Source organism: Artemia sp. Qi Xiang Cuo, chromosome 16 (genome assembly GCF_049724085.1).
Source record: "Artemia sp. Qi Xiang Cuo chromosome 16, ASM4972408v1, whole genome shotgun sequence".
Taxonomy (NCBI): Eukaryota; Metazoa; Arthropoda; class Branchiopoda; order Anostraca; family Artemiidae; genus Artemia; species Artemia sp. Qi Xiang Cuo.
The window spans coordinates 34,185,072-34,207,219 of NC_142809.1; the positions used below are offsets into that span (position 1 = coordinate 34,185,072).

Below are 22,148 nucleotides of genomic sequence, written 5' to 3' on the forward strand. Positions count from 1 at the left end.
GATAATATCAGACAAGATTTTGATAATATGAGACAAGTTTTGATAGTACCAGATAATATTTCCTTAATATCACATAAGATTTTGATAATACCATGCAAGATCTTGTTAATAATCTATAAGATTTTGATAATATATGTAAGATTTTGATGATGCCAGAGAGGATTGTCATAATATCTGGTAAGACATAGATAAAATTAGACAAGATTTGTTACCAAGTAAGATTTTGATAATGCAATGCAAGATGTTTGATAATATCAGACAAGATTTTGAAAATATCAAGCAAGATTCTGTTAATAACTTGCAAGATTTTGATAATACCAGGTAAGATTTTGATAGTACCAGTACCAGAGAAGATTCTCATAATATATGACAAGATTTTGATAATACTAGACATGATTTGATAATGTAATGCAAAAAGTCTGATACAATCAGACAAGAAGTCTGATAATTTCGGACAAGATTTTGATAATAACACACAAGGTTTTGGTAATACTTGGCAACATTTTGATTGCACCATGCTTGATTTTGAGAATATCTGACAAGTTTTGATAGTATGGTACCAGAAGATATTTGTCAATACCAGTAAGATTTTGATAATACCATGCAAGATTTTCTTAATAACTTGAAAGATTTTAATAATACCATGTAAGATTTTGATAATACCAGAAATAAATCTCATAATATCTGATAAGATTTTGATCTACCAGACAAGATTTGGTAAACCCAGGCAAGATTTTAATACTGCAATGCAATATGTTTGACAAGATTGATCAGATGATCAGACAAGATTTTGATAATACAATGTATGATTTTGATATTATTTGGCAGTATTTTGATAACACCAGACACGATTTTGATAGCACCATGCTAGATTTTTATAATATCAGACAAGTTTTGATGATAACAGAAAGTATTTTGTTTCTTTTATCAGGTAAACTTTGATAATACTATGTAAGATTTGTTAATAACTTGCAAGATTTGGATAATATAATCTAAAATTTTGATAATACCATGCAAGATTTTGTTAATAACTTTAATAATACCAAGTAAAATTTGCTAATACCAGCAAGGGCGCATACAGAAAACTTTCCAGAGGGGGTACAGTTTTCTGTAGGGCGCCTACAGAAAACTTTCACTGCTATTTTGGCAGACGCCAAAATAGCAGTGGTGGTTGGGCGACAGTTTAGGTGGTTTAGGGCATCAAACTACGACTTTACCCCGAAGAGGACGAATTTGCAATCAATTAAAATCCTGAGAAGCTAATTGATTTAAAAGTATCAGTAACTATATTTTAGGCCTCCCAGTTGCAAAAAAAGTAATGTCACACGGTGGCAGTACTGGATTCAACAACTTGATTCGCTTTATTTGTAATGAAATTAGGCTACGTTTGATGATCTGTAATAGCGTATCAGCTATAATGAGGGGGTGAGTCATTGTTTAGGTGGGGGCAGGGTAGACTCCTACAAAAGCACATTTAATGGACAAACTGCTTACTATTCATGAAGCTTCAGATAAATGTTGAAAGAGGTAGGGGGGGGAGTAGGAATTAATTAAAATGTTTCTCTCTACAGCTAATATATTACAACTTTCCATATCTACCAGCACAGAGGTGGAAAAGGCAAGGCAGGTCATCGTCTGTCCCGCCATGAAATTTCTTTGGGTTGGAAAATACTGCTAGGAACCTAGTGTTCTGCAATCTTAAATGGTAATATTTTTCTTTTTCTATATATACAAAGTGCTTCAATGTGTTTTAAAAAATGTATGTAATATATTTATCAATAAGAAAATCCTATTGTAGAGGCTGTGATGGCTTCAGTTATGTAATAGATCAAAAGTCTCACACAATGTCCAACCATACAAACAATAGTATTCCTTTTCTGCCAACCGAAACACTTTAGTAGTAATATTATCAAGGACTTTTCACCCAAAATTACTATTCATTGCCAATTTTGAAGTATATTCAAATTTTATCCAAAATTGAAATGGCAAATTTAAACGTAGGACGGTACGAATCAATGTACAATTATTGATTTACGCATTTAAAAAGCAGCTTACCAGGGATTTAAGGGACAGGTACCTCAAATTATATCTTGGTTAGGCCTGGGTATGAGTTGGAAAACAAACAGAAATTAAATAAAAAAGGGCGTTTCAACTGAAAGCGAGGAACAGACTTGAAACTTATTTGAATAGATTATTCTTTGTATGAAGGGGAATGTCTCCTCCTTAGCTCTTTACTCTTTACTGTGAAGTTTGGCTTTTCTTTCAAATTTTTAATGAGAATTTGCAATTTGAAAAAAAAATTATGAGCAAGGGGTTGAGAAGGGGAAAATCCCCCCTTGTACTTCGAGCAATTTAAATTTTTTTAAGTTTTAAATTTGCTCCTTACTTTAGTTGAAAAACCTTTTCTACTCGTATTTGTTTAATTACATTTCATGAAACAGTAAAGTTTTATGAATACATTATGTTTGGTAACGCAGAAAAAGCGATCAATATTTCAATGATCTCTGTTTGGATCTGGATGGGTAATCAAACAGTTTGTGGTAACAAACTGTAAGTAAGGAGCGACCCGGCTCAATAGTAACCAAAACTCTAAAAAATAGAATTTTGATACCAATGAATTTATCAAAAGAATTGGCTTATTATGCTGATTCCAAATATATATATATGTCTCATTAAGTTTAGTTATACCTATCAAAAGCTACGAGCCTGAGAAAATTTGTCTGATTTCGAAAACCCCCTTGAAGTCATATAATTTTAATGAAAATCCCACCATCAAATTCAGCGTATGAAAGAACCCTAGTATATAGGTTTCAAGCTCATATCTGCAAAAATGTGGTATTTTTATTTTTTGCCAGAAAAAAAACACGGATGCGTGTTGTTTTTCCCCAGGGGTGATTGTTTCGAACCAGTGGGCTTAGAACGTCGGAAGAGGGCTCATTCTAACGGAAATAAAAAGTTCTAGTGCCCTTTTTAAGTGACCAAAAAAAATGGAGGCCAACTAGGCCCACTCCCACGCCAGTTTTCCCCCAAAATCGTCTGATCGAAATTTTGAGATAGCTTTTTTGTTCAGCATACTCTAAAGGCCCAATAACTATGTCTTTGGAGATAAAATGACCCCCTACAGCCCCTAGGGAAAGGTTTTAAGTTATAAAATTTGCCCACTGTTTCATTTGTTATTGGGAAGTATGCATACATTTTCGGGTGGGGAGGGGGGGGGGGCGATTTTTCTGCTGGGAGAATTTTCCATGGAGAGAGTAGCTTCCAGGGGTGGACTTTTCAGGGGAAATTTTACACGGGTTGAATTTGCAAGAATTCATATGCGAAATTTCTTTATATGCCTTGTTTTCTCTCTACCGATTCAATTTTACGCGTGGAGATGTTAAGGATAATTTTCCGGGACAAATTTTTGCAAGGATTGAATTGTCCATAGGTTATTTCTATGGGAAGGGGGGGGGGTTCCCCCTCCGCAGCACCTCGCTCTTTACGCTAAAGTTTAAGTTTTGTCCTAATTTTTTAAAAACGACTACTGAAACATAAGGGTCATTTAATTAGAACAATAAGTAACTTTTTTAAAGTGCCAAAAAACTGTAGCATGAAGAGCGACGTGTTTAGGGGGGGGGGGGTAACCCCTATCATATACGTAATAATTTCTGTTCGTTTTAAGTTTTAATGCTACTCCTTACTTTTAGTTGAAAAAAAACAATTTTTTTCTTTATTTAATGAAGCTTACAGACAAATATTTTTCTAAAGGCAATGGAAAAAATATGTAAGTTAAAGTAAAAGTATATAAAAATTAAAAAAGTAAGTAATTACAAAAAATACACACAATATTAGCCCACCTGCAAATACTAAGATATTAACTCCCAGCATTCAGTTCTGTTGAACAATGCCGAAGCGTTGGACGGATATTTTTGAAGAATATCGACAGTTTTGAACTTGGTTATCAAACACCAAAATATTTAATGTATATAGACTCAGTGTTCATCGAAAGCAACGCATTATCAAGATAGTTTGTTCCAAGAAAAACATCAGAACTAAGATAAAAAAATCAAATAAAAAATTTTAATTCAATATTTTTAATTTAATTTTGAATACCAAAAGCTAGTATATTTGACACATTTATGCTTCATAACTGTAAAAAATAAATCTTTTTCAAAGTGTCAGCTAGATAAATACAATCACTTCTGGAAAAAAACTGATAATAAAACACAAAAAACGTATCAGTTCAGGGGGAAAATACAGAAATTTTCATTATTCCGTTCGGGGGAAATATTTCTGGTTTTAGTGGCTTCATGTATCAGCTCATGGGTACTCTTGCAATGCAAGCAAAAGTTAACAGCAAATTCTTACCGAAATTGCCCCTTATTAAGTGGTTTTCCTTGTGTTTTCTATAATTATACGAACTTTCTTGTGTTCTAATAACTGCATTAATTACTGATAAACAAATACATATTTAGGATCACCATAAAAATTTGATTCTTTGATTGAATGATATCAATAGCTAGGTTCTTATACTTTCATTATTGACAACTATCATTATTTACTTACCTTTCATTAGGCCTACTATGAAGAATTTGATTTTTTTTTGCTCCAACCAAATCATATAAAAAAAAATGTTTGTGGAAAACTAGTTAGGGGTCACTCAGTCACAAATTCGAACTTGTATTGTCCCTATTGAGGGTCAAAATCTATTGGCAGGCAGTCAACGTTAGTGCAACACACATTTTTTCCATGGTTTTTCCCTATTCTGCTCTCTTTCCTTTGGTTTCCGTATAATTACTCTATAATCCCAAGTTTCCATGGGGGGGGGGGAGGGGTATGACCCACATGTCCCCCTGCCGGCGCCCATGAATACCAGAGAAGATTCTCATAATATCTGACAAGATTTTGATAATGCTAGACAAAAATTTGGTAATACCAAGAAAGATTTTGGTAATGCGATGCAAGATATTTGATAATACCAGAAAAGATTGTTTTAATACCACGCAAGATGTCGGTAATACTTGGCAAGGTTTGATAATACTGGACACAATTTTGATAGCACCATGCTAGATCTTGATAATATCAGAAAACTTTTGATAGTACCGGAAAATATTTTGTTAATATCAGGTAAGATTTTGATAATACCACACACGATTTTGTTAATAACCTACAAGATTTTGATAATACTATGTAAGATAATGATAATACCACAGAGGATTCTCATAATATTTGACAGATTATGCAAAGTTAAATTTTCTAAAAATTGAATTATTGCATAGTACTTTTTAATTTTTTTTTCAATAATTGTATTTTTGCTGGCACGTCTATGAGTAGAGAGAGAGATTAACCAGCGCGAGTAGTACAAGATCATTGACCTCCAATGAGCTAAGAGATGAATCAGGCGATACGAAGCTAACAAGATGACAGCCAATCAGAGGATTAGAATACAAGTAGTACAAAACCACGTGCCTCTTTCTAAGCCAATCGCAGAGTCAGAAATGCTAACGTGACATTTGACATCATCAGATAAGGAAATTTCAACATTGGAACATTCTTATCAGGGACTTGGAAATAATGACGGGACAAGATATTTGTTTGACATAATTTCTCCATGAGACATGTTTATAAATCTGGAAGGCTTCATAGAAATTTAAAATAAATCTGCGCACAGTTGCCAGAACATAGGCAACGTCAGAGATTAAAGGACATCCTAGGGGATTTGACAGTAGACACGAAAAATACATGGCACTTCAGGGACTACTAACTCTATTAAAAAATACATAATATTTTTTATTTTGGCGGTTCTCAACTTTGTTTTGTATAATACACAAGTACCATTTGAACAATGTTGTCAATATAAAATATGCTCTAACATTATAGTATACTAAAAAGTTGATACTAATAGTGATGCAGATGCCAAGAAAGGAATATTAATAAAGAAAGTCAGAACAAATACTTTTTTTTTGCGCGCCTGAGACACGGAAATTAACAAGCAGAAAAGGTTTTTCAGCTAATGCAGGGAACGAGTTTACAACTTAAAATAAACATAATTACTCTCTATTTTTAAAAACTTCTGGCTGTTTTTCAAATCATTCCCGGACCTATCCTAGGCTTTTACGAAGGACATTAAATCTCGTCCAGGCTTTTACAAAGGACATTAAAACACGTCCAGGCTTTTACCAAGGACATTAAATCTCCTTCCAAGGCTTTTACCAAGAACATTAAATCTCGTCCAGGCTTTTACCAAGGACATTAAATCTCGTCCAGACTTTTACCAAGGACATTAAATCTCGTCCAGGCTTTTACCAAGGACATTAAATCTCGTCCAGGCTTTTTACAAAGGACATTAAATCTCGTCCTGACTTTTACCAATGACATTAAATCACTTCCATGCTTTTACCAAGGACATTCAATCGCGTCCAGGCTTTTATCAAGGACATTAAATCTCGTCCAGGCTTTTACCAAGGACATTAAATCTCGTCCAGGCTTTTACCAAGAACATTAAATCTCGTCCAGACTTTTACAAAAGGGCATTAAATCTCGTCCAGGCTTTTACCAAGGACATTAAATCTCGTCCTTCCTTCTAAACTAACTACAATAGCAGCATTTTACCCTATACTATTAGTATTTTCAAGGGTTTTGGTAGCCTTGATGGAGCAGTCTCCTTCTAAAATAGCTAAATTAGCAACATTTTACCCTATACTATTAGTATTTTCATGGTTTTTTGGTAGCCTTGACGGAGCATTCTCCTTCTAAACTAGCTACAATAGCAACATTTTACCCTATATTATTAGTATTTTTAAGGGTTTTGGTAGTTAGTTATCAGAAATATAAACATCCCAGATTAAAATACATCTGATTTTATTAATAACATTTTCTTAGCTAGGTTTCTTAACCTTTCGTAGGTGTATGTCTGGTTTTATTAATAATATTTGATTTTCTAATTAAGTTGAGTTTTAATTTTCAGAAATAAGAACATCCTTGTTTAAAATACATCTGATTTTATTAATAATATTTGATTTCTTTTAATAACAGGATACATTTTGCATATTAAAAAAAAAAAAAAGTTGGGTTTTAGTTTTCAGAAATATGAACATCACAGTTTAAAATATTAATAATAGGGTACATTTTTGCATATATTTTTTTTAATAAAGTTGGGTTTCAGTTTTCAGAAATATGAAAATTCCTGTTTAAAATACATCTGATTTTATTAATAATATTCTCTTAGCTAGGTCTCTTAACCTTTCGTAGATGTGTGCTGTATGAAACTCATGACTTGGGATGTCTAGTTTGCTATTTTGGACTTTTCCGAGCTAGATTTCCTAACTTTTCATAGGTGCATGTCTGTCTATTTTGGACTTTTCTGAGCTAGATTTCCTAACCTTTCGTAGGTGTATGTCTGGTTTTAATAATAATTTTTGATTTTCTAATTAAGTTGGGTTTTAATTTTCAGAAATAAGAATATCCATGTTTAAAATATATCTGATTTTATTGATAATATTTGGTTTCTTTTAATAATAGGATACATTTTTGCATATTTAAAAAAAATAAAGTTGGGCTTTAGTTTTCAGAAATATGGACATCCCAGTTTAAAATACATCTGATTTTATTAATAAAATTTTCTTAGTTAGGTTTCTTAACCTTTCGTAGGTGCATGTCTGGTTTTATTAATAATATTTGATTTCCTAATATTTTTTGGTTTTAATTTTCAGAAATAAGAACATCCATGTTTAAAATACATCTGATTTTATTAATAATATTTGATTTCCTTTTAATAATTGGGTACATTTTTGCATATTTTTTAAAATAAAGTTGAGTTTTAGTTTTCAGAAATATGAACATCCCAGTTTAAAAAAACATCTGGTTTTATTTATAATATTTTCTTAGTTAGGTTTCTTAACCTTTCGTAGATGTGTGTTGCTTGAAACTCATGATTTGGGATGTATAGTTTGCTATTTTGGGCTTTTCTGAGCTAGATTTCCTAACCTTTCGTAGGTGTATGTCTGGTTTTAGTAATAATATTTGATTGTCTAATCAAGTTGGGTTTTAATTTTGAGAAATAAGAACATCTATGTTTAAAACTTATCTGATTTTATTAATAATATTTGATTTCCTTTAATAATTGGATACATTTTTACATATCGTAGGTGTATGTCTTGTTTTATTAATAATATTTGATTTTCTAATCAAGTTGGGTTTTAATTTTCAGAAATATGAACATCTATGTTTAAAATTTATCTGATTTTATTAATAATATTTGATTTCCTTAAATAATTAGGTACATTTTTGTATATTTTTTAAAAATAAAGTTGTGTTTTAGTTTTCAGAACTAAGAACATCCCAGTTTAAAATATATCTGATTTTATTAATAACATTTTCTTAGTTAGGTTTCTTAACCTTTCATAGATGTGTGTTGCATGAAACTCATAACTTGGGGTGTATAGTTTGATATTTTGGACTTTTCTGAGCTAGATTTCATAAGCTATCGTAGGTGAATGTCTGATTTTATTAATAGTATTTGATTTTCTGATAAAGTTGGTTTTTTATTTTCATAAATGAAAACGTCCATGTTTAAAATAAATCTGATTTTATCAATATTATTTGATCTTTTATAATAATTGAGTACATTTTTGCATATTTCTTAGTAAAGTTGGGTTTTAGTTTTCAGAAATATGAACATCCAAGTTTTAAATACATCTGATTTTATTTATAATATTTTCTTAGCTAGGTTTCTTAACCTTTCGTATATGTGTGTTGCATGAAACTCATGATTTGGGATATCTAGTTTGCTATTTTGGACTTTTCCGAGCTAGATTTCCTAACCTTTCGTAGGTATATGTGGGTTTATTAATAATATTTGACTTTGTAATAAAGTTGGGTTTTAATTTTTAGAAATAAGAACATCCATGTTTAAAATACGTTTGATTTTATTAATAATATTTGATTTATTTTAATAAAAGGGTACATTTTTGCATATTTTTTAAAATAAAGTTGAATTTTAGTTTTCAGAGATATGAACGTCCCAGTTTAAAATATATTTGATTTCATTAATCACATTTTCTTAGCTAGGGTTCTTAACCTTTCATAGGTGTATGTCTGATTTTATTAGTTGCATGAAATTCATGATTTGGGATGTATAGTTAGCTATTTGGACTTTTCTGAGCTAGATTTCATAACCTTTCGTAGGTGTATGTCTGGTTTTATTAATAATATTTGATTTTCTAATCAAGTTGGGTTTTAATTTTCAGAAATAAGAACATCCATGTTTAAAATTTATCTGATTTTATTAATAATATTTGTTTTTCTTTTTAATAATTGGGTACATTTTTGCATGTTGTAGGTGTATGTCTGTTTTTATTAATACTATTTGATTTTCTAATCAAGTTGGGTTTTAATTTTCAGAAATAAAAACATCCATGTTTAAAATGTATCTGATTTTAATAATAATATTTGATTTCCTTTAATGATTGGGTACATTTTTTTTTTAATAAAGTTGGTTTTTAGTTTTCAGAAATATGAACACCCCAGTTTAAAATACATCTGATTTTATTAATAACATTTTCTTAGTTAGGTTTCTTAACCTTTCGTAGATGTGTGTCGCACGAAGCTCATGATTTGGGATGTAAAGTTTGCTATTTTGGACTTTTCCAAGCTAGATTTCCTAACCTTTCTTAGGTGTATGTATGGTTTTATTAATAATAGGCTATTTGATTTCTAGTCAAGTTGGGTTTTAATTTTCACAAATAAGAACATCCCTGTTTAAAATACATCTGATTTTATTAATAATATTTGATTTTTTTAATAAATGGGATACATTTTGTATGTTTTTTTCAAAATAAAGTTGGGTTTTAGTTTTCCGAAATATGAACATCCCAGTTTAAAATACATCTGATTTTATTAATAACATTTTCTTAGCTATGTTTCTTAACCTTTCGTAGATGGGTGTCGCATGAAACTCATGACTTGGGATGTCTAGTTTGCTATTTTGAACTTTTCTGAGCTAGATTTCCTAACCTTTCGTAGGTGTATGTCTGGTTTTATTACTAATATTTGATTTTCTAATAGTTTGGTTTTAATTTTCAGAAATAAGAACATCCATGTTTAAAATACATCTGATTTTATTAATAATATTTGATTTCTTTCAATAATAGAGTACATTTTTGCATATGTTTTTTTTTTTGAAATAAAGTTGGGTTTTAGTTTTCAGAAATATGTACACCCCAGTTTAAAATACATCTGATTTTATTAATAACATTTTCTTAGCTAGGTTTCTTTACCATTCGTAGGTGTATGTCTGGTTTTATTAATAATATTTGATTTTCTAATCCAGTTGGGTTGTAATTTTCAGAAATAAGAACATCCATCTTTAAAATACATCTGACTTTATTCATAATATTTGATTTCCTTTTAATAATTTGATACATTTTTGCATATGTTTTAATAAAGTTAGGTTTTAGTTTTCACAAATAAGAACATCACAGTTTAAAATACATCTGATTTTATTAATAGCGTTTTCTTAGCTAGTTTTCTTAACCTTTCGTAGATGTTTGTTGCTTGAAATACATGATTAGGGATGTTTAGTTTGCTATTTTGGACTTTTCTGAGCTAGATTTCCTAACCTTTCGTAGGTGTATGTCTGGTTTTATTAATAACATTTGATTTTCTAATCAAGTTGAGTTTTAATTTTCAGAAATAAGAACATCCATGTTTAAAATACATCTGATTTTATTAATGATATTTGATTTTCATTAATAATTGGGTACATTTTTGCATATTTTTAAATAAAGTTGGGTTTTATTCATTTTTAAGGTTAATTTAGACTAGGTTACGTGCGTGCATTTATTTTAAACATGGATTTATTTTAAACATGGATGTTCTTATTTCTGAAAATTAAAACTCAACTTGATTAGAAAATCAAACATTATTAATTAAACCAGACATACAGCTACGAAAGGTTAGGAAATCTAGTTCAGAAAAGTCCAAAAAAGCAAACATCCCTAATCATGAGTTTCATGCAACACACATCTACGAAAGGTTAAGAAACATAGCTAAGAAAATGTTATTAATAAAATCAGATGTATTTTAAACTGTAATGTTCATATTTCTGAAAACTAAAACCAAACTTTATTAAAAAATATGCAAAAATGTATCCAATTATTAAAAGGAAATCAAATATTATTAATAAAATTAGATGTATTTTAAACATGGGTGTTCTTATATCTGAAAATTAAAACCCAACTTCATTAGAAAATCAAATATTATTAATAAAACTAGACATACACCTACGAATAGTTAAGAAAGCTAGCTAAGAAAATGTTATTAATAAAATCAGACATACACCTACGAAAGGTTAAGAAACCTAGCTAAGAAAATGTTATTAATAAAATCAGATGTATTTTAAACTAGGGTGTACATATTTCTGAAAACTAAAACCCAACTTTATTTTAAAAAAATATGCAAAAATATACTCTATTATTAAAAGAAATCAAATATTATTAATAAAATCAGATTATTTTCTAACATGGATGTTCTTATTTATGAAAATTAAAACCCAACTTTATTAGAAAATCAAATATTAATAATAAAATCAGACATACACCTATAAAAGGTTAAGAAACCTAGCTAAGAAAATGTTATTTATAACATCGGATGTATTTTAAACCGGGATGTTCATATTTCTGAAAACTAAAACCCAACTTTAATAAAATAATATGCAAAAATGTATCCAATTATTAAAAGAAATCAAATATTATCAATAAAATCAGATGTATTTTAAACATGGATATTCTTATTTCTGAAAATTAAAACCCAACTAAATTACAAAATCAAATATTATCAATAAAACCAGACATACACCTACGAAAGGTTAGGAAACCTAGCTAAGAAAATTTTATTAATAAAACCAGATGTATTTTAAACCGGGATGTTCATATTTCTGAAAACTAAAACCCACTTTATTTAAATAAATGCAAAAATTATCCTATTATTAAAAAATCAAATATTATTAATAAAATCAGATGTATTTTAAACATTGATGTTCTTATTTCTGAAAACTAAAACCCAACTTCATTAGAAAATCAAATATTATTAATAAAACCATACATACACCTACGAAAGGTTTAGAACCCTAGTTAAGAAAATGTTATTAATAAAATCAGATGTATTTTAAACTGTGATGTTTATATTTCTGAAAACTAAAACCAAACTTTATTTATAAAATATGCAAAAATGTATCCAATTATTAAAAGGAAATCAAATATTATTAATAAAATTAGATGTGTTATCTGAAAATTAAAACCCAACTTTATTAGAAAATCAAATATTATTAATAAAACCAGACATACACCTACGAATGGTTAAGAAACCTAGCTAAGAAAATGTTATTAATAAAATTAAACATGCACCTACGAAAGCTTAAGAAACCTAGCTAAGAAAATGCTATTAATAACATCAGATGTATTTTAAACTGGGTTGTTCATATTTCTGAAAACTAAAACCCAACTTTATTAAAAAAATGTTCAATAATGTACCCAATTATTAAAAGAAATCAAATATTATTAATCAAATCAGATGTTTTTTTAACATGGATGTTCTTATTTCTGAAAACTAAAACCCATCTTTACTAGAAAATCAAATATTATTAATAAAACCAGACATACACCTACGATTGGCTAGAAAATCTAGCTCAGGAAAGTCCAAAATAGCAAACTATACATTCCCAAGTCATGAGTTTCATGCAACACACATCTTCGAAAGGTTAAGAAACCTAGCTAAGAAAATGTTATTAATAAAATCAGATGTATTTTAAACTGGGATGTTCATATTTCTGAAAACTAAAACCCAACTCAATTTAAAAAAAGTGCAAAAATGTACCCAATTATTAAAAGAAATCAAATATTATTAATAAAATCAAATGTATTTTAAACATGGATGTTCTTGTTTCCGAAAAATAAAACCCAACTTGATTAGAAAATCAATATTATTAATAAAACCGTACATACACCTACAAAAGGCTATTAAATCTAGCTCAGAAAAATTCAAAATAGCAAACTATACACCCCAAAACACGAGTTTCATGTAACACACATCTACGAAAGGTTAAGAAACCTAGCTAAGAAAATGTTATTAATAAAATCAGATGTGTTTTAAACTGGGATGTTCATATTTCTGAAAACTAAAACCAAACTTTTTTAAAAGAAATATGCAAAAATGTACCCAATTATTAAAAGAAAATCAAATATTATTAATAAAATCAGATGTATTTTAAACATGGATGTTCTTATTTCCCAAAATTAAAACTCAACTTGATTAGACTATCAAATATTATTAATGAAACGAGACATACACCTACGAAAGGTTAAGAAACCTAGCTAAGAAAATGATATTAATAAAATCAGACATACACCTATGAATGGTTAAGAAACCTAGCTAAGAAAATGTTATTAATAATATCAGATGTATTTTCGTTGTGTTTGGGGAAAAGGTGAGCTTAAGAGGGGGGTTAGTTGCCCTCAAATCACTTTCGACTGTTAAAAAGGGCACTAGCATTTTGAATTTCCAATCGAATGAGCCTTTTTTGAAGTTGCTTCGACAAATCTTTCTATAAAAACCTTATATGCTCCCAGGGCAAAATTTACAACCCTTGCCCTGAAGGCTTCGGGGGAGTGTCCTCATCAAAAACATAATATCTATCCGGAAATCAACTACGCTGAACAAAATGGCTATGTTAAAATTTTGATTGGATGTGTTTCGAGAAATGGTGGATGTGGTAGGTGCGTTAGTTGCCTTCCAATCACTTTCGACTATTAAAAAGGGCAGAATCCACTCCACAAGTTCCAATTGAATGAGCCTTTTTCGAAGTTTCTACGACAACTTCTTCGATACGAAGTGCCCTGCTCTAAAGGAAAAAAAAAAATAATACATTTTGCCTCATCGTTCTTATATGCCCCCGGGGCATAACTCAAAACCCTTGCCCCGAGGATTGTGGGGAGTGTCCTCCTCAAAAACATATTTTCTATCTAGAAATCCACTACGCTGAACAAAATGGCTATCTCAAAATTTTGATTGGATGTGTTAGGGGGAATGATGCGCTGGGGGAGGGGGGAGGGCTAGTTGCCCTCCAATCACTTTTGGCTATTAAAAAGGGCACTTTTCACTCCAATTTCCAATCGAATGAGCCCTTTTCGAAGTTTCTACGACAACTCCTTCGATACGAAGTGCCCGGGTATGGAAAAAAAATACATTGTTCCAACATCGTTCTTTACTTAGGCAGCGCTATTTCGCTGCCTATGACTAGAGGCTTGGTTTGAAGACAAGCGAAAATGAGAATCCATACATTAAAGCCTACCGCGTGGCCGTGTCGGGGACCGGCAGCGAAGCAAATGTCTTATCCTTGTATGGTATACCAGATAAATGCATTAAGGTGGTTAGTGTTGTGTACAAGAATAGCATTGCTGCGATTAAGGTAGGAAATGAAGCTAGTAGCTATTTTTTTTTATTAAATCAGGAGTGACGGGTTGCGTCCTATCGCATTTATAGGGATCATTTTGATGGACCTTGTTGTACGGAGTACAGAAAAGACTGGGAGAACAGGGAATTAAATGTGGAAGTAAAACGCTCCTGGACTTAGAATAGCAAAATCAATGAACTTTTAGAGGTTTTGCGAGTTCAGGGTACGAGAATTGGTTTGAACATTAATGTTAAGAAGACTAAGTCGTTAAGACCAGGAATAAGTGAAGGTGAAAAGTAATGTTGGGTAGCGGAAAGATCGGTCAAGTGGAGAGCTTCATGCACCTAGGTAATATTTTTAGTAAAAACGGTGGATGCAGTGAAGATTTTAAAAGTAGAATAGATAAGGCCTGGGGTGTTTTTCACAGTTGAAAAGAGTTTGGAAGAAAGGAAGATAAGTTTGCGAACCAAGATTAGAATAATGGAAACTTCAGTGATGACCCTGGTCAGGTTTAGTTCTGAAGTGTGGGTGCTCCGAAAAACCGAGGAGGATTTGCTAGATGTTTTCCAGAGAAATTGCCTATGGATTGTTTTGAGTACTCGACTGACTGGCTGTATCTTAAACAGTAAGCTGTGCGGATAATGTGGTTCAATCCGGTTTTCTAGAGCTATAATGTGAGAAAGATTGAGATGGCTAGGCCACGTTCTGTGGATGAAGGGTGACAGATTGCCAAAGATTGTCATTGGCGGTCAACCGTCTTAGGCCAGACGAAAAGTAGGTCGTCCCAGAATGGGGTGGGAGAATGTCGTAAGGAAAAATTGAAGGGAAATGGAAATTCTTGGGAGGTTGTAAATAGAGAGACCTTCAAAAGATTGGGATAGAGGAGGAGCATGCGTAGCTGTGTTGGCATCAGGCCGCTTGGTACCGCAGTGTGTTTTTAGCAGTATTGGTAGCAATAAATTGTTGTTAAACCTTGTCCCATAGAGGTGACCAGGATACGTCCTTGTTGGACCTCGCAATTTTAAGTGATCGTGAATCTAATTCTACTAACTAGACGTCACACCGCTAGACTTCAGAGGACCAATGGTCCATTGCAGGGAAGTATGAACAAAAAAATAAATTCATGAGCAAGCTTCATATAAAAACATAATGAAGGTTTTGAATTTGGTTGTTGGCTAAGCTCTAAAATCTACTGGTGTAAAAAGTAAATCTAAATAAAGGGGGAATAACCCCTCCAAAAAAGAGGCAGTTCAAAAAATCCATTTAAAACTTGAAAGATTCTCCCCCCTCCTCCCCCCAAAAAAGAATAAATCGTTCCCTTGGAACACCCTTCTCTATTTCTCTTAGTGATATTCTATTACATTTTGCAGGAGGTTAGGGGGTGTAAGTTCCCCTGTATTGTTTGCTTGTTTTTAGTTTTAACCGCTTTTTGTATAAGAAAGGTATATTTTATATTATTCAATAGGAAAAAGCCTCAGTGTTATTGAATACTGCTGCTACAGCTATAGTTATAATGACCTTTATTTTGCTTCATCTTATAGAGGGATCAACATGACTGAAGGTTTGACAAATTTGGAAGCAGAAGCTTGGAAAAGAAAGGAGAGGCTGAAATCTCTTAAAAGTGGGAACACTAATCGTAATGGTGACGATTCAACAAATCTATCTAGCCTACCCAGGTTTGCTTTTTTATTGTTTACTTGCTCACTTATATCTACAGGATTGGTATACTACTAGTAAGAAAATACTAGGTGTAAAATATGTCTGCAATTCATATGACAAGATTCACAAACCTCATTAAAAATTAAGCATAGGAAAGTAAAAAAGAATTGTTGAACTTGTTGTCTTCTGCCGTGGTCTTTGTTTGTTTATATCAAGTTAAATATATGTATATATATATATATATATATATATATATATATATATATATATATATATATATATATATATATATATATATATATATATATATATATATATATATATATATATATATATATATATATATATATATATATATATATATATATATATATATATATATATATATATATATATATATATAAATATATGGGCTGTGGTTCGCTCTTTATTAGGTTGCAGCTAATCGCTCTTTATTACCGCTGCAACCATGATAAGGAAAACGAGAAAAATAGGAGTCCATTAGACTTCATAGTATGTTCCGCCTTAATATTTTTCCAAATATACTGCCTTTGAAACCTTATCATCAAGTAAAAATGTGAGCCTAGTTAATCACAAAATTGAAAAATATTCTATGCTTTCTGCTTTGCCAAATTTGCTCTGGTTAAATTCTTTCCCTGATATTTAATTTGGTTTTACTTCCTAAAATCTATCAGTTCCAGATTAGACTCCCTTGTTTTAAAACTTTAAAAAGTGGAAACGAATACACCCTTTACATCTGCAAATAGGACAGAAATGGAATCATTGAAGAATAAGAACGTAGACATACAGTGAATATATTTCCTGAATGAAGAAATCATTGAAAAAGAAAATAACACAATGTTTTTTACAATAATATTCGTACTAAAAGGAGATAGGTCAAATCGGCTGTCGTTTCGTCATGGGATTTGGTAGAGGAGGATCCGCTCCAGGAATCATAAAATTCTTTCAATTTTTATTTCCAGTATTTTATTGAAACTCCGATTATCTTATTTGTCATTGAAATGCCTAATAAGTACTGATAACGTCCTATTCCTTACGTTCCGGATTGACATACTAACCCATAAATGTAGAACTGCCTCTATGTATAACACCATGCTGATTTCTTGCTATTTTCGCTTTTCTAAATATTTCTTTTAGCCAGCCCCCAAAACGAATTGACATAAATATGCTATGAATTACGACTGAAATTAGTCGCATTTTACACAACGGTAGCGCTACTTGTGGGACATTTATCTCTGCCGTGCTGTACAAAATGTCAGATGAGAATAGAATAAGGTTAATTTATACAAAATATGTATATTTTTATTACAATTTAGAAATTTTATGTGCACGCATAAGCGGTACCAGCCAATTCTCTTTCTATTGTTATTACTTTTATCATCTAGCACTAGGAGACCGAGCTTTGTTTGTGAAGGGAATTACAGACTTAAAAATGATATTCATTGTATCTCCCCTCCAGAAATGTATACCCCCATGCCCTGATTTACACAAAAAAAACTTCTATGTATTTTTTGTAGAATTCTTTTTTTTAAGCAAAGATACAAAGGGGTAGGTAATTTTCAAACTCTATGAGCCAATTTTCCCTTCCGATTGGCATCCTTGGCAATTTTTAATTAATTTAAGGTTTCTGCCACAATGATCCCAAGAATTGTTCAGAATTTCTGGACATTCTTTGTCAAACAATGTCCAACGAAAAAGTTAATAATTCTATACAGACTATATTTCATTTTACTAATATTAGGCCTTTTCTAATACTTTGAAATTTGAATTACGGTCACTCTTTAAATGTGGGGAATATGTCGCAACATAATGTTGCACAATCTGTGGTAATACTTTGACTTATCCTGAATCTTTACTTAGACAGCGCTATTGCGCTGTCTATGATTCTTGTTTCGGTTTGATGTGGCCAGCTGATATGAATGCTGTTTATTTATATAAATCGGCGAACCCACAAAAAGAAAAAAAAAATAATCAATTTTATAAAAAAATCATAGATAGTATTTCAATAAATCAATTATATCAATAGTTTAGTACAACAAATTGAATCTTACAGAGCCGAAATCCATTCAAAATTACAAGCAAATGAATAGCAAGATACCCGGGGATATTAGAATAAAGCTTGGTTCAATTATGAGATTGAGCATCCTGTGCTAGGGTTGGGGGGATATATACTGCTGCATTAGCGGTGAATCTGGTTGAAAAAAGCCGAGTGTATACGACATTAAAACTTCGCCCAGAACCTTGTTTAAGCTATACTACTGTCGTCTATAACAGCTCATTGCTGACTATTTTAGTAAAAGCCAATCACTAGCGCTTATATTTATGATTGTTTCATGTGTATTTATTGTTTCTGATGTGTTGCGTAATTTTTTTTTAAATTCACCAAGTAGTGTATTTGTTAAATAGTTATTTTCCTTCACTACCGCTTGAATAGAACCTAATTCAATAGCACCCCCTCTTGCCCCCCCCCTCCCGCAATAAAAGTACTGTAGCTACGCCCCTGGGAATATTCCCAGCATCTATATTTAATTTGAGGTCTTGATTTATGTATTTTCTAATTTCAATGGGTTCGCTAAAAGTAATTGGAGTAATCCGTTTGGTTTGACAATTAAAGTTGCTTCGTCAAAAAGAACTAAATGATCGAGTGTTCAAAACCGCAGAGGCTAGAAGCAGAGTCAAATTCAACATTTCCATTTTTAGGTTTCAGATATTTGGAGGATTGAAAGATTGTGTTGATGTAGTCTTTTTTCCAACTGTTGATAAATTTTGCTAATGTAAAACTTCCCACAAGAACACAGGACTCTGTAAAAGCCCCTTCAAAGTACAGGATCAGTGTTATCTTTCCATGAATTGGAAAAAACGTGATTGTGTTTCATTAAAATTTTCCCGAGTTTTATCAATCAGTCCCAGAATCTATGGTCAAATAGCAAAATCTTCACTTGTAGAATTGACTAAAGAAAATCGGACGAGTTCATTATTTTCTTGTTTTACCCTTTTAAATCTTCTTGTAGTATCCTGAACAAGCTTAATGGGACAACCATTACAGAATAAAATTATCTTTAATGCAATTTAATTTAGAGACTACATTATTCTGTCGACAGATTTTTAGAACTCTATTGACTAAAGAGGAGATCACAGAAGGGCGGGTGATTCGACTATAAATGCAAATAAAGATCACTGTACTGGGTTTCTTATAGATAGAAAAACAAGATTAAGAATATTTTGCAGAATTAGAACATTCAAGAAAGGAAGCTTCTCTGAATCCTCCACCTCCAAAGTTAATTGAAGATTCAGTGACAAACTTGGGAAGATTTAAAAACAAAAATTCCGTTTCTTTCAAAAATGAACTAAAAGTTGAACGTTTTTTCAGTTCTGGGAAAGATAAAACTGATCCTGTGCTTGGGAGTGGCTTTTACTGAGCTTGTGTTCTAGTGGGAAGTTTCGTGTTAGCAAAGCCCGATAACAGCTGAGAGCAAGATAACACGAGCACAAGCTTTCAATAAATAAAACTCTAAAATCTAAATTGGAAATGGTGAATTTGACTCTGCTCTTGCCCTCCATGCTTATGAACATCCATAATTTTTAGTTTCATTTTGACGATACCATTTTTATTTTCTCTTGGTTTTTCGTTTTTTTCAAACGTGATGTATAGTAAGTGTGGTCTTAAAACGTATTTGAGAGCTTTGTTAGTGATGCTGATAGCTTGAAATCTTTGAAACCTTAATCAGTCTCTTTTGGCTAATATGACATTCTACCATTGGAACATTGCTGCTCAAGATAAGGTAAAAAAAAAGAGAAAAAGAAATCTCAAGATGATGAAACAAAGAGGACTCCTACCAGTAGAAGCAACGACAAACTAAAACGAAATGATCTATAAGACCTAAAACTAAATAAAATCTAAAACTAAACAATAAAAAAGAACTAAGAAACAAACCAATAGCTATGTATGCAATTAATACTGGTGCGATTGACCACCACAGAAGTATTTTTATACACAATTGTGAGTTACTTCAATAGGAACATAGAGGCAACTGGATAAAACAAAAGAAAATGAATATGAAATTAATTATTTTATTTCGAAATAATCCTTTTGTTAGCTTCCACTGCTGCAATTCTCCTTGGTCTTATATTTAACTTAATTGCTTCAGGTTTTGTTATGTTTATTGTTAATGAATAAATCCTTTCTTTCTTAAAAAAAAACCTAGTCCCATAGTAATTTTGTAAAATATTATTATTATTATTAGCTACAGGTTCACTTTTAAGAAGAATTTCATAAATCAGTTCAATATTTAAATTTCCTATATCTCTATTTATTGGAAGATAAGCAAAAATGTTTTTTATTTCAACGACTTCTCTAGCCCATTGTGTCAACCCTTTATCGTTAGAAATGACTGTGGCATCATCAAATTGTACTTAATGATCAGGGTGATGGAAAATGTGTTCTGCCAAAGTTGAAACGAAAGTTTCTGTGGTCAAGAGTTTCATCCTAGCTTTTGTGGTATCTTCTGTATCTTAGCTTTGTGGGGACCCTGAGAGTCAGTATTTAGTAGCTAAAGCTATGGAGATTGATTCTGGTGGTTCAACTTCAGTTATGATGATACAGAATAATATTTTTCCACAACTTGAAAGAGCATAATTTGTGTTAACACAGAAGAGAGCGAAATCAAAGCTCAGTACAACCAGAAATTAGCTCAAATAACATAAAGGGTTCTAAGACAAAGGGTAATATAGTTATTTGTGGTAATTTGTGCTTATAGTATCTATTTCTGCTCGTTTTAAATCTATCATAAGCTGATTTCTACCCATTTTGCTTTTCAAATTTGTTATTTACTTTTTTAATGAACATTTTCTTTTTTAAAGTTAAGTTTTGTTCGTTTCAGCCCCTGTAGTGTTTATATATAATAGGGATTTGCGAAGATTTGCTAGATGTTTTCCAGAGAAATTGCTTAAGGATTGTTCTGGGTACCCGGCTGACTGACCGTATTTCAAATAATAGGCTATACGAAAAATGTGGTTCAATACCGCTCTCTAGGGCTATAAAAAAGGAAAGGTTGAGGGGGATAGGGAACGTTGGGCGGATGAAGGATGACAGACTGCCGATGATTGTTCTTTTCGGCTAGTCATCTAGGGCTAAACAGCAAGCAGGTCGTCCTCGTCTGGGGTGGGAGGACGTCATAAAGAAAGATTTGGGAAATGAAATGGGAACTTCGTGGGCGGGTGTAAAAAGGGAGGCTTTGAATAGATTGGGGTGGAGGAGGAGCGTGCGTACTGTGTTGGCCTCAGGCGGTTTGGTGCTGCGGTGAGTTGTTAGTAGTAGTAGTAGTATGAGATATTGCAGACATGCCATTTTGACAACCAGGATGCATATGGTGCCTTTTGATTCAGTTCAGCATTTCATGAAAGTCTTAACATAATAATCAAAGCCGTTCCTGAGATATTGCAGCTACGCCCATTGAAAGCTGGGATGCACATAGTGTCTTTAAGTTGAACATGCAACTCAATATTATCTGAAGGTTTCAACTTGATACCCTTCCCTCACTATTCTTGAAATATTGAAGATATGCCGTTCTAACAACCTGGATACATATGGCATCTTTTGATTTTGTTAATACCCGTAGCTGTTCCTGAGATCAGTATGGATTCGCACATATACGCCTTTTGACAACTTGGATGCACCCAGTGTGTTATGATTTAGTGCAATATCAAACTTAACCTTCTCTGATATTTTGAACTCAGTAATCTTAGGCATTCGTGAGACATTGCAGATAAGCCATTTTGACAACCGGGCTTCACTATGTCATTTTCACAAGCAGGATACAGTTTAGACTCTTTTGATTTAGTTCAATATCTCTGGTCGTAGTTCGAGAAGCAGCAGTAGTATTTGCAGTGATAGTCGCAATCGTAGAAGTAGTACCAGCACTAGTAGTAGTAGTCACAGTCACAATTAGTAGCAGTTACGAGTTATCGCAAGGTGTTGTATTCGCAGTAGCAAGAAGCCGCAGTAGCAGTCGAGTTGCATTTGCAATTAGTCGCAGTC

The 22,148-nt window shown here is 31.9% G+C and overlaps 1 protein-coding gene across 2 annotated transcripts in view; it reads left to right on the forward strand.

Moving 5' to 3' along the window:
* Positions 1-22,148, forward strand: part of LOC148942828 (coiled-coil domain-containing protein 12) — a 43,224-nt gene that overhangs the window by 13,264 nt on the left and 7,812 nt on the right. For both annotated transcript variants that reach the window (XM_089102035.1, XM_089102036.1), the window contains exon 2: positions 15,973-16,107. In XM_089102035.1, coding sequence (XP_088958161.1) covers positions 15,983-16,107 — 125 coding nt within the window. In that variant the 5' untranslated portion in view covers positions 15,973-15,982. The remainder of the gene's footprint in view (positions 1-15,972; positions 16,108-22,148) is intronic.